This window comes from Microcaecilia unicolor, chromosome 1 (assembly GCF_901765095.1).
Source record: "Microcaecilia unicolor chromosome 1, aMicUni1.1, whole genome shotgun sequence".
NCBI classification, from domain to species: domain Eukaryota; kingdom Metazoa; phylum Chordata; class Amphibia; order Gymnophiona; family Siphonopidae; genus Microcaecilia; species Microcaecilia unicolor.
The window spans coordinates 212,931,447-212,942,986 of NC_044031.1; the positions used below are offsets into that span (position 1 = coordinate 212,931,447).

Sequence of the window (11,540 nt, forward strand, 5' to 3'; positions counted from 1 at the left end):
TGGCCTTGGAGGGTCATGTCATGGCTCATAATGTCAGAGCCATGGTTGTGTTGGTAGCCCACTTCAGGTCAGTCTCCATTGAAGAAATTTGCAATCTGTGACGTGTTCTTCAATCCACACATTCACATCACACTACTGCCTTGAGCAGGATACCCAACACGACAGTCAGTTTGGTCAGTCAATGTTGCAGAATCTGTTTGTGGTCTAGAATCCAATTCCACCCTCCTAGGCCTGTTTTATTTTTTTCCAGGCTACAAACTCCTAGGCCCATTTTATTCTGCTCCAGGCTACACCCTCATTCAGATTATATATAGTTTCAGGTTAATCTGTGTTATGTCCTCACTGTTGTGAGGCACAATTGACCAAAGTTTGTTGTTTTTGGTGAGCTTGGATGCTAGGGATTCCCCACTTGTGAGATTGAAGCCTGCTTGTCCTTGGAGAAAGTGAAGATACTTACCTGTAGCAGATATTCTTCAAGGACAGCAGACTTCATATTCTCACAATCCCTCCCTACACCCCTTTGAGTTGTCTCTTTGGTTATATTTACTTTATTTTTTGCTTTAGTATTAAACTGAGGAGATCATGTTTGCGTGATGTTCGGCAAGGCACTTGCACATACATGGTGGAGAGGCGCTCATGCTCCACAAAGCTCTATTTTTAGCTGGCAAACTGCTGGACCGGGTGACGTGGATCGGTGTCACCCACTTGTGAGAATAAGAAGCCTGCTGTTCTTGGAGAATACCTGCTACAGGTAAGTATCTTTGTTTTATGGTCAACACTGGATATCTGGTGTAGCAATTCTGAAGCATTGAATTGCCATGTGGCTACCCATTATTGAAATGAAGTAGACAAATACGTGCTCATAAGCTTCAGTTTGTCCCAGGGGCGTAGCCAGACTTTGGCAGGAGGAGGGTCCAGAGCCCGAGGTGAGGGGGCACATTTTAGCCCCCCCCCCCCCGGAGCCGCCGCCCCCCCTCGCCGCCACCACCACCAACTTTGACCCCCCCCGGCCAATGACCCTCTCGACCCCCCCTCCCACCGCCAACCCTCCCCTGCCGCCGCCATCGTCACCTACCTTTGCTGGTGGGGGACCCCAGTCCCCGCCAGCCGAGGTCCTCTTCTTCCGGCGCAAGGCTTCGTTCTGTTTCTGAGTCTGACATAGAAACAGAAGGAAGCCTTGCAGATCAGCCAGCGGCTGTCAGACTCGCAGAAACAGAACGAAGCCTTGCGCTGGAAGAAGAGGACCTCGGCTGGCGGGGGTTGGGGTCCTCCGCCAGCAAAGTTAGCCCATGGCGGCGGGGGAGGGTTGGCAGCGGGAGGGGGGAGTCGAGAGGGTCGTCGGCAGGGGGGTCCAGGGCCAAATCTACAGGGTCCCAGGCCCCCGTGGCCCCACGTAGCTACGCCACTGGTTTGTCCACTTTCGTATTAGAAAGCAGCTTGAGGTGATTAGTTGTTGAAGGATAGTGAGTTGTGTGGGATTCCAAATAGCAGTGACTAGAAGTCTAACTCCAGGCTGCAAGATACATTACCTTCCTCATTTCCCTGTACATGAGCTAAGCATGCGGACTTGGTGTGATACTCATCCCTTATATTAATGGCCTGCAAACCACACAGACTATTCTTGAGCTGTGGTGTCAACACTGTTGAAAGGGCTAAAAGCCATAAATGTCTGACCACGCGTCAACATGCAGACTTAAATGATTTTCTTAAATGGTTGTTTATCTCAGCTACTTAGGGCTTACTGAGGAAAACCCCAGCATGCTCTTAAATGCAAATAAAATACTTATTATAGGGCAAATATTACCAGTAGTGATTTGGGAAGGTACTGGACATCATGTGCTGCAATCTTTCTTGCAAAATGCACCCCAATGTCTACCATCACTGTACTTGATCTTGCATCGGTAAGAGAATGACATAATACCGAGACGGGGTGATATCCTTGAAACAGCCATAATGGCTAAACACGAAGTTGTGTCAGACAACAGATTCCCCAGAGAACAGACTTACTGATGTTAAGTTCTTGTATAGCATAAAACTCAATATAAGTATCAATATAAAAGTATTAACATAAAAATCTATAGAGAATACCAATAGGAGTAATACTAAAACTGAAAAAGAAAAAAAAATCCCAAAATAAAACATATATGCTACGGAGACCAGTGAGGATTCTTAAACTATATCGTGCCCCATGACTCCGGTAAATGAGGTCTTCAAAGATTATTCTAAAAATAATATCACAAGGCTATATACTGTGAACGCTGTTATTGCTGGGTCTTGTGCTATTTTACAGCCTTAAGGGTGTTTAGTGTATAGAAGGCCAGACATCCCTGCAATTTCTCACTGCTGTGAGAGCCAAGAGCCTTAGTCTTCTTGGGCACGCTCTCATTCAGCTCCTCTAAATCTGTGGGGCATCCTCTGAAATGTCTATAAAAGACTTGGGGGGGGGGGGGTAATTTTACAAAGCATTTTCTATATGTGGAAAATAGTTCTTATAAAATTATCTGGGTGTATACCCAGATAAAAATACAAGAGTGTGCATATATCTCCTGCATGATCTACACATAGTCATTCCCAAAGCTGTAGTTTGAGACACATATGCACCTTTGTTGCCTTTATAAAATGCAAAAAAAGAGTAGTGTAGGACAATGGAAGTCCACAAGAAGTCAAAAGGGAGTGTCTCAGCTCAAACCAAGAATTTTATTGATAAAGCACTACAATTGAACAGACCTAACATGGAGCCGTGTTTTGGCAAAGTTCGCCTGCCATAGGGGTCACAAAATCTTGTGGAATGCTGTCAAATTGGTGCTGTACTATTAAAATTGACTTGATATTCAATTCCAAATTTTATCCGCCACAAGGCTGAAGAAAAGAGCTGCCTTTCCATTGATGCTAAAGCTTTAAAGCACAGAAAAACAAAACCGTTATAAAATGAGCACATTTTGAAACTTTTTGTAGGTATCCTGTTATATAAAATTACTCCCAAATGCACTATTAGAATCACTGGGTGTTCCTCAAATGCATATTGGTCTTGGTACCATCCTGTTTCATCCCTGTTAACTGTGATGATTTTATTGCTGCCAAATGACCACCCTGCTGCCAACTGATTGTTAGACTAGTAATAGGTTAAATGCTGCAGAAATGTTGATCCCGCTTTTTATGCTCCAATAGAATCAATTGCCACCAAGAGGTGAGACGTGTGTCCCTTGAAATAAGTGGTTCATATTTCAGCTTCTTGACTATCGTGCTGCCATCAGTCCCAAATAGAAATGTTGCAAGTCTGTTGTCCATATGTTCTGTTTGCTACATAGTTTGAGTATTTGCGGAGTTTTATGTTCACGGTATCTGGCAGTAGAGGGAATTTGTGCTGCTGTTACTGAAGTGATACCAGAACTTGAAAATATTTGTTTTGAATGAAAAGCTGTATAGGCTAAAAAATGAGTAACAGTATCTTGACTATGAAGCTATTATGAATTTGTCTACTATACAATCCCATATGGAAATGCTGCATGCAACTCATCAGTCCCAGATTTCTCATTAATAGACCAAAACATTTGAAAAACAATTGTAATAAATATTTGGTCCAGTTAGCATCAATATTCAGACTGCTAATCAGATAGCTATCCAGCAAAAGCACTGTCCTAACTTCCTCTGGATAGCTATTGGATTAAATGTTTTAAATATCACCTTTAACTGGCTAGTTCAAACTGATCAGTGCTGATTCCGGATACTGAGCAGCAGCCACTACCTGGATACAGCTGCTCAATATTCTGACTTTTTTTTTTGCCCTCAGCAGTTGGTGTTTAAGCCCATGGCGATCAGTTTTTTTTTAATGTCCAGGGGTGTGCCTTTAGGGGATGAATGATTAATTGTGGACAGGAAAGAGAGTCATGTGGCACCTGACGGTGGACAGCAGTGGTGGACATATATCTTGTTTGCTTTAAAAATCTGTATCTGGCACTTTACAAATAATTTTTGTGGGATTCGACAACTGTCTGGATAGCAGGAGATATTCAGGAAAATATAGTGTTCAGCTGGTGTTCACTTATTGCAGACCAAAGCAGCTGAGGTGAATTGCTATGATAGGAATTTGTTGTCTGATGAGGGGGAAAGAATACATTACTTACATAGTACTTGCTTTCATATTCTTTCCTCTGTTTCTGGGCTGAGAATCTTGTAGGATATTCCTGACCGTGTTATGCATAGATACATTACCTATGATGACATTCTCCATTTCATAAACTGAAACAAAAAAAAAATATCCCTAAATCCCAGTGAAAGTGGTTAAGGCTGACAGTATGGCGTGTTTAAAATGATTCTATCACATTTTTGGAGGGCAAGCTATTAGAAAGCAATGCAGTGTGTTTGGATTTGTAATTGTACTGATTTTAATTTTATTTAATTTGGTAATTGAACAGATTTTATTTCTAGTATTGTATGGCTTTTTACTGTTATCTGTGTAATGCAGGGTTACACACTGGAAGTAACCACCCAGGAAAAGGATTTGGGCATCGTCGTCGATGATGCATTGAGACCTGCTCAGTGTACAGTAGTGGTTAGAAAGGCAAATAGAGTGTTAGGAATTATTACAAAGGAATGGGGAAGAAAACTGAGAATGTTATGATGCCTTTGTGGTCCATGGTGTAACTGCATCTTTAGTATTATGTGCAATTTTGGCCACCACATCTCAAAGGTACAGCGGAATTATAAAAGATACCATGAAGGGTAATAAACATGATAAGGGGATGGAATGACTTCTCTGTGAGGAGGGGCTAAAGGGCTGTGGCTCTTCACCTTGGAGAGGATGGCTGAGGAGAGCTAGGATAGAGGTCTGTGGGATGCTGAGTGAAGTGGAATGGGTGGGCATGAGTTCCTTGTTTTCTCTTTCAAAAAATGCTTGGACTGGGGGGCATGCAATGAAGCTACTAGGTAGTAGATATAAAACAAATCTGAGAAGATGTTTCTTCATTTAGCATTTGATTGAACTCTGGAATTTGTTGCTAGGGAATGTGGGGAAAGCAGTTGACTTAGCAGGGTTTAGAAAAGGTTTGGTCAAGTTCCTGCAAGAAAAGTCTATAAACCATTATTAAGATGGACTTGGAAAAATCAGCTGTTTGTTCCTGGGATTGGCAGCATGAAATCTATTTTGACTTTTCTGGGATCTTGCCAGGTACTTGTGGCCAGCATTGGCCATTGTTATAAACAGAATGTTGGGCTTGATGGACCTTTGGTCTGACCCAGTGTGGCAATGCTTTTGGTCTTAAGTAATATATTGTAAAATAGCAAATGACAACAGATAACGACCAGTATGGTCCATCTAGCCTGACTAGTAAGGTGTCTAGAGTGGAGGAGTAGCCTAATGGTTAGTGCAGTGGCCTGTGAACCTGGGGAATTGGGTTCAATTCCCACTGCAGCTCCTTGTGACTCTGGGCTAGTTACTTATCCCTCCGTTGCCCCAAGTACAAAACTTAGATTGTGAGCCCACTAGGTACAGAGAAAGTACCTGCATATAATATATGTAAACTGCCTTGATTGTACTACAGAAATGTGGTATATCAAATGCATGACTCTTTATCCTTTATATACTTGGTGCAGTGTGCTATTGAGGTTGTACCTGCTACTCTGTGCAGGTTACCCCCTTCTGTGCCTTGTTTAAAGTGTGAAGGTCATTTAAGTTTTACTTTGATTTTATCCTCTTTCTATATAGGGAACCCCTGTGTTTATGCCATACATTGTTGAATTCTCTCACTGTCTTTGTCTCCACCACATCTACTGGAAGCATATTCCAAGCATCCACCACCCTTTTCTGTGTAAAAGTATTTCCTGATACTACTCTTAGTTTACCTCCTTGCAACTTTAATTCAATCCAAGGGGGCTCTTGGAAGATTTTATATGTGGCTTTCCCAGTGGCTCGTCAATTGTATTTAGGCAGAAGTGGAGTACAGCGAATGGCAAGTTGCATTTCCTTCTTTCTGGAACTAAAATACTCTGCAGTGTGATTTGAAAATGATTGCACTTGGGATGAGTTTGCAGGAGATTAGCTTGCACTTTCAGACCACATTTGGAAATAATCCTTTAATAAAGCTATCAAATCTTTCCTGTGATGAAAAATATAGTTTTTCTTTGTAGCCTAAAATAACTGTATGAAAGGCAGTACGCCACGATGGTTCAGATTATTCTCATTTAGTGTCTTTATTCTACAGTGTTGTTTCCATAATGTCCCTCAAGTCTGAGAACACTCAAGATAATTTTAATTTATTGCCGCAGTAGAACAGTATGCAATTTATTATTGTTTTTAAAGAAAACCTTAGTTACTGTAAAAGATGTTTTATATCCCATGCATTATGTTTCAGGTTAGGTGTTTTATGTGCTGTTTTGTACCATTAAAACCTTTTAAATGCTTAGCACATATTGCCACCAGCTGTTAGTGCAGGCTTTGACAGCATTTCTTCTGTGATAATTAGTTACTGTTGCATGTGAAATTTTCCTTTGATGTTCTATTTTTGAAGGTTATGAAGCAATTTTGTTTCATGTCTTTTTACTTTTCCTAGTGTGCTCCAGTTCCTAGGCCTTGAAATGTAAGGGTTAAAGAAGGGCTAGCAAAAGCGGGTAGAGCCTTCTTTCCCGTTCTACTAAGTAGTGATTGCTTTAGAAAGTCTTTTCACTTTTTTAGGAAGACCACTACAGAAATGCTTATGACCACCTTAGTTGCTGACAGTTATAAGGGCAAGGTAAAACTCCTGTTTTGAAACATCAATTCTTCCTTTAATTCAGTTCATCTTTGTTATACAGTTATTTGTGGATTTCTTATTTTTGAATGTGTAAAATAGTCTGATTTGTGGGCTGCAGGCAGTGGTCTGTTCTATGTTGAAAAATGTGCAGGCACCTGGTTTTGATAGACCTCAGTTGCCTCACAATTCCATGGTGGTGGAATCCACGCTCAAAAGAGCCAGGAGTTCCTGGGACTATGCCTTGGTGCCCCCAGGCACAGAAGGTAGAACCCTGGATTCTTTTTGGAGGAAGATTGACTAGGCTTCAATGCTTATCTCCTGAATATAGTCCTGCTAGCTCTTCATGAGCGTCTGCTTGTAAAACTCGGTATGACAGCTGTCTGACTTAGTTGACACACTCCCTCTGGAGCATGCAGAGCCTTTTCGCCAGTTGGTCAAGCAGCAGAAGGTGTATCGAAAGTTCTTGCCCGTGACACTTAGGACACTTTTGATGTGGCATCCAGGATCTCTGCTCAAAGTATATTTATAGCTAGTCTGCTGTAGAAGATGACTGTTTTTTGGTAAGTGGACCCCATTTATGTATCAGCCTTTGGAAAATAATTTAATGGTCCAGAAAGCTGAAAAAAAATTCAGTGACATCATCCAGACATCCATCTACTAGATTTAGGACTTGACCCATGGCAAATGAATGAACATTCCCTTCCTTTGGAAGGTTGATGAGCATTGAGTTGCAGGGATCCCAAAAACAAATCCCCAGACTTGGTTTAGAAGTTAGCTTCATGTTTTGTGGAAGTGTAGTATTTAAAGTGTGTCTCCTGACTCCGAGATAGTATGGCTGAAATGGTCATTCAAGTTACAAATATAAGCTGACAGCACAAAATGCTTTGTAGTGGGAATTCTGAGCTCCTGGTGGCCGTTATTACAGATGGTAATTGTGTTGGGAGGATTAGAGCATTTCTGAGTGCGTGTTCAGATCTTCTGTTTTTTTATGTTGTTATTGGGTGATAATATAGTTAAAACAAATTATAAACAGAGTAAAAATACACATTTTCCCCACAGAGAATTTCCCTATATATTAGTCATCCAGTATTTAATGATAACCACTTACTCATATATCTTCCAACAAAATGACATATACCATAGCAACGACTGATGTCACTGTACTTACTGGAGGAACTGTCTCCTTTGCCTTTATTTGTTGGTTATTTGGTAAATTTTAGAGAATGGGTGGTAACAATTTTTTTTTTCTGTTCAGCAGTAAAGGAACCATACAAAAATCAAATTTCTCTTTAGAGTGATGGTGAAAAGTTGCTTTTTTTTTTTTTAATGGAAGAACAATGTTATGCCTCTTAGTAGTATATATGAACTGAGTTTGAAATGCTTGTCAGAAATGTCAATGTTTGCTAGCTACGGGGGAAAACATGCTGATACTTTTTTATTTAGCTACTTTTGACAGGTGGTTTAGTACCATAAAGATGTTGAAAAATCTTTGTTTTCTTAAGTTTGACAGTGAAACTGCAGAACTAAAATATACAAACTTGTCATAACTGTGGTCTAACATCAAGACACTTTTTTTTTATATATCAGCTAGTTACTGTTCAGCACATAATTGTTATTGAGCATTTCTGCTGGATTAGATTTGTGGTAACCCCATGATACAGTGGAATTGCAGTGGCCTAATCATGTCTTTTCTGTTCTAGAAAAAGCCATTGTCTTCAATAATAAAAGAAGTCTGTGACGGGTGAGTACCACACAGAAGGCAATTGTTATTGTCCTTATTGGTACGGTAATACAAGGCCGAGACATGCGGGGGAAGAGCCACAATGTCCCTTTTTGTAATTGTGCTTAGTAAACATTCTGTCCAATTAGAAAAGCAATGCTTAAAAAAATTACTCATGTGGAAAAGATGTAAACAAAGCATTGGACTAGGCGTTTGGGGGTCTTCAGAGTTTGGTCTTGGTTTTCACGGACTCTCTGAACTTAGATAAGTCACTTCATCTCATTTTATCCATTGCACTCAGCTGAAATCAATTCTGTTAATACTGTGGCTCTCTCATGCCTTAACTTTGGGAAATCTGGAACCTAAAACTAAATTCCAAACTACTGATGCCTGTGGTAGTTTTAAGTATGTTTTGTGATGGTAAAATGTATCAAGATCTATCTATTTGATTTAGTCTTAACGGAAAAGATGGTTAGCTTTTCTTTAAAACAATAAAAATGATAAAACTACCATACTAAATGCAGTACATAGCAAGGAACCGATGCTTGGAACATGAAGATTGGGATATACCGGGATCCAGGTACTGGACAAAGGGATAAAGCACAGTTTGTCCTTTTCTTGTGCGTTTGTAATAACACACCTTAATTATAGTGCAGTAAAACAAAAATGTTGACTGATACTGCATTAATAATTTTGACAGAGTGCTGAAGGACACAGGTTTAAGGCTTATAGAAACAGATAGTGATCACTCTTAAGGGCATTTACTTGCTAGCTGGCAAAGAATAAACAGTACAAATAAAACTCGGTTTTGATGGTTTTGCAAAACTGCTCTCTGCCACAGAAAATCATTGCACTGGTGATTTAGAAGTAAAAATGAGGAAGCATGTGTGGAAGTTTTTGAAGTCTTAGGCTGCACCCGTTTTTTCTGATGGCACTATAAACCCTGCAGTGAATGTCTGCCTCGACTGGAATAACTTTGGCAAATAGTGTAGAGACAGTAGAGGTTTTCAAAAATGGTACAATGTCTGCACCATAAACCTTAAGAGGCAAAACTTAAGTAACTAAACGTAGCTTGCAGAGGAGTGGGGGAATATGCCGGCTATTGAATAATTGAAACTTTTCCCCCCAGCGGAAAGTTAGGGAGTAGGGTGATCGCTGAGAATGGAATGGGGTAATAGATGCAGGAGAAAAATAAGGAGTCTTTTTCTCACAGGTAGGCAGATACATTGGACAGCCTGTCAGAACAAAATAGTAGAAGAGGGATAAAAACTATTATTCAAGGAGCATAGAGGATCCTTTGTGTGAGGTGCTAAGGATAAAGCCAGAGGGTTAAGCAGGGTCTGTGATATGGGAGCAATAGAAAAATAAACAAGGTCTTGCAACCTTTATGTGCTTTCATTGGGTGTTCCATGTAAATGAACTATGGCTGATATGTGACCTGAGGGGGGAAGAGAGGACTTGTAGAAGAAAATTGTGAAGGGCAAATGTGCAGTGTATTACAAGCTGGTACTAATTTTTTTTTTTTACTATCTTAAAAGTGACCAAGAAAAGAACTACAAAACTTTTCAGCCTGCTGTGATCATATAGTCCTTATTTTATGTCAGAATGGCTAGATGTGGTCTCAAAATCTGTCTTTATAAAATAAACACCCCCAGAACTAGCCCCAGCAGTTTGCAGGTCCTGAAGCACACATTTACATCTGCTCCAAAAGTGGGGTAAATGTGACCATCTCTGGGAAAATAGGACTAAATTCTGGTGACTCTAGTCATGCTATCCCAGAGACGGTCACAAATGTGTGTGTGTGTGTGTGCGTACTCTTAGGTATGTACTGCATATTTTATAAAATAAGTATGACCATTGCAACTCTGTGCCTGATCTACCCAAATCACTTCAATGCGAATGCCTGCACGTAGTGTGCACATATAAAAATGCCCTGTCATATTACTATCCAGCTTATTTTCGAAAGGAGAAGGGTGGGCGCCCATCTCCCGAGGGCGCCCAAATTGGTATAATCGAAAGTCGATTGTGGGCGCTTTCAACTGCACTCTATCGCGGAGCCGAACAAAGTTCCCGGGGCATGTCGGAAGAGTAGCGAAGGCGGGACAGGGGCGTGCTGGGGAGTGCTTAAGAGATGGGTGCCCTTGGCTGATAATGGAAAAAAGAAGGGCGGGCGTAGCGAAAATTTGGTCCGCTTTTTTGGGACCTGTTTTTTTCACAAACAAGACCCAAAAAAGTGCCCTAACTGCCCAGATGACCACCGGAAGGCATCGGGGATGACCTCCCCTGACTCCCCCAGTGGTCACTAACCCCCTCCCACCAAAAAAAACAACTTTAAAAACTTTTTTTTCCAGCCTGTATGCCAGCCTCAAATGTCATACCCAGCTCCATCACAGCAGTATGCAGGTCCCTGGAGCAGTTTTTAGTGGGTGCAGTGCACTTCAGGCAGGTGGACCCAGGCCCAGCCCCCCCCTACCTGTTACATTTGTGGTGGTAAATGGGAGCCCTCCAACCCCCCCCCCAAAACCCACTGTACCCACATCTAGGTGCCCCCCTTCACCCATAAGTGCTATGGTAATGGTGTAGAGTGGTGGGGAGTGGGTTTTGGGGGGATTTGGGGGGCTCAGCACCCAAGGGAAGGGAGCTATGCATCTGGGAGGTATTTTAATGTTTTTTTTTAATTTGTAAAAGTGCCCCCTAGGGTGCCCGGTTGGTGTCCTGGCATGTGAGGGGGACCAGTGCACTACAAATCCTGGCCCCTCCCACGACCCAATGCCTTGGATTTGTTCATTTTTGAGATGGCCGCCTTTGTTTTCCATTATCGTGGAAAACCGAGGCTGCCCGTCTCAAATCCGCCCAAATCCTAGGTATTTGGCCGGTCCTAACCGTATTATCGAAAGAAAAGATGGCCGCCCATCTTTTTCGATAATACGGTTGGGACCGCCCCTTCTCGTATCCGTTCCCGGAGATGGGCGCCCTTAGAGATGGGCGACCCCTTTCGATTATGCCCCTCTGTGTACTTACATGAACCTACTATCACACAGTTATGTTAAAGGCCTTTTTCTACATGTAAAATAGGCTTTGTAAAATTATGA

The 11,540-nt window shown here is 41.6% G+C and overlaps 1 protein-coding gene across 2 annotated transcripts in view; it reads left to right on the top strand.

Annotated features, from left to right (window-relative positions):
* ELMO1 (engulfment and cell motility 1) overlaps nucleotides 1-11,540 on the top strand; it is a 683,834-nt gene that overhangs the window by 149,858 nt on the left and 522,436 nt on the right. For both annotated transcript variants that reach the window (XM_030204026.1, XM_030204017.1), the window contains exon 4: nucleotides 8,429-8,469. In XM_030204026.1, the coding sequence (XP_030059886.1) occupies nucleotides 8,429-8,469 (41 nt within the window). The remainder of the gene's footprint in view (nucleotides 1-8,428; nucleotides 8,470-11,540) is intronic.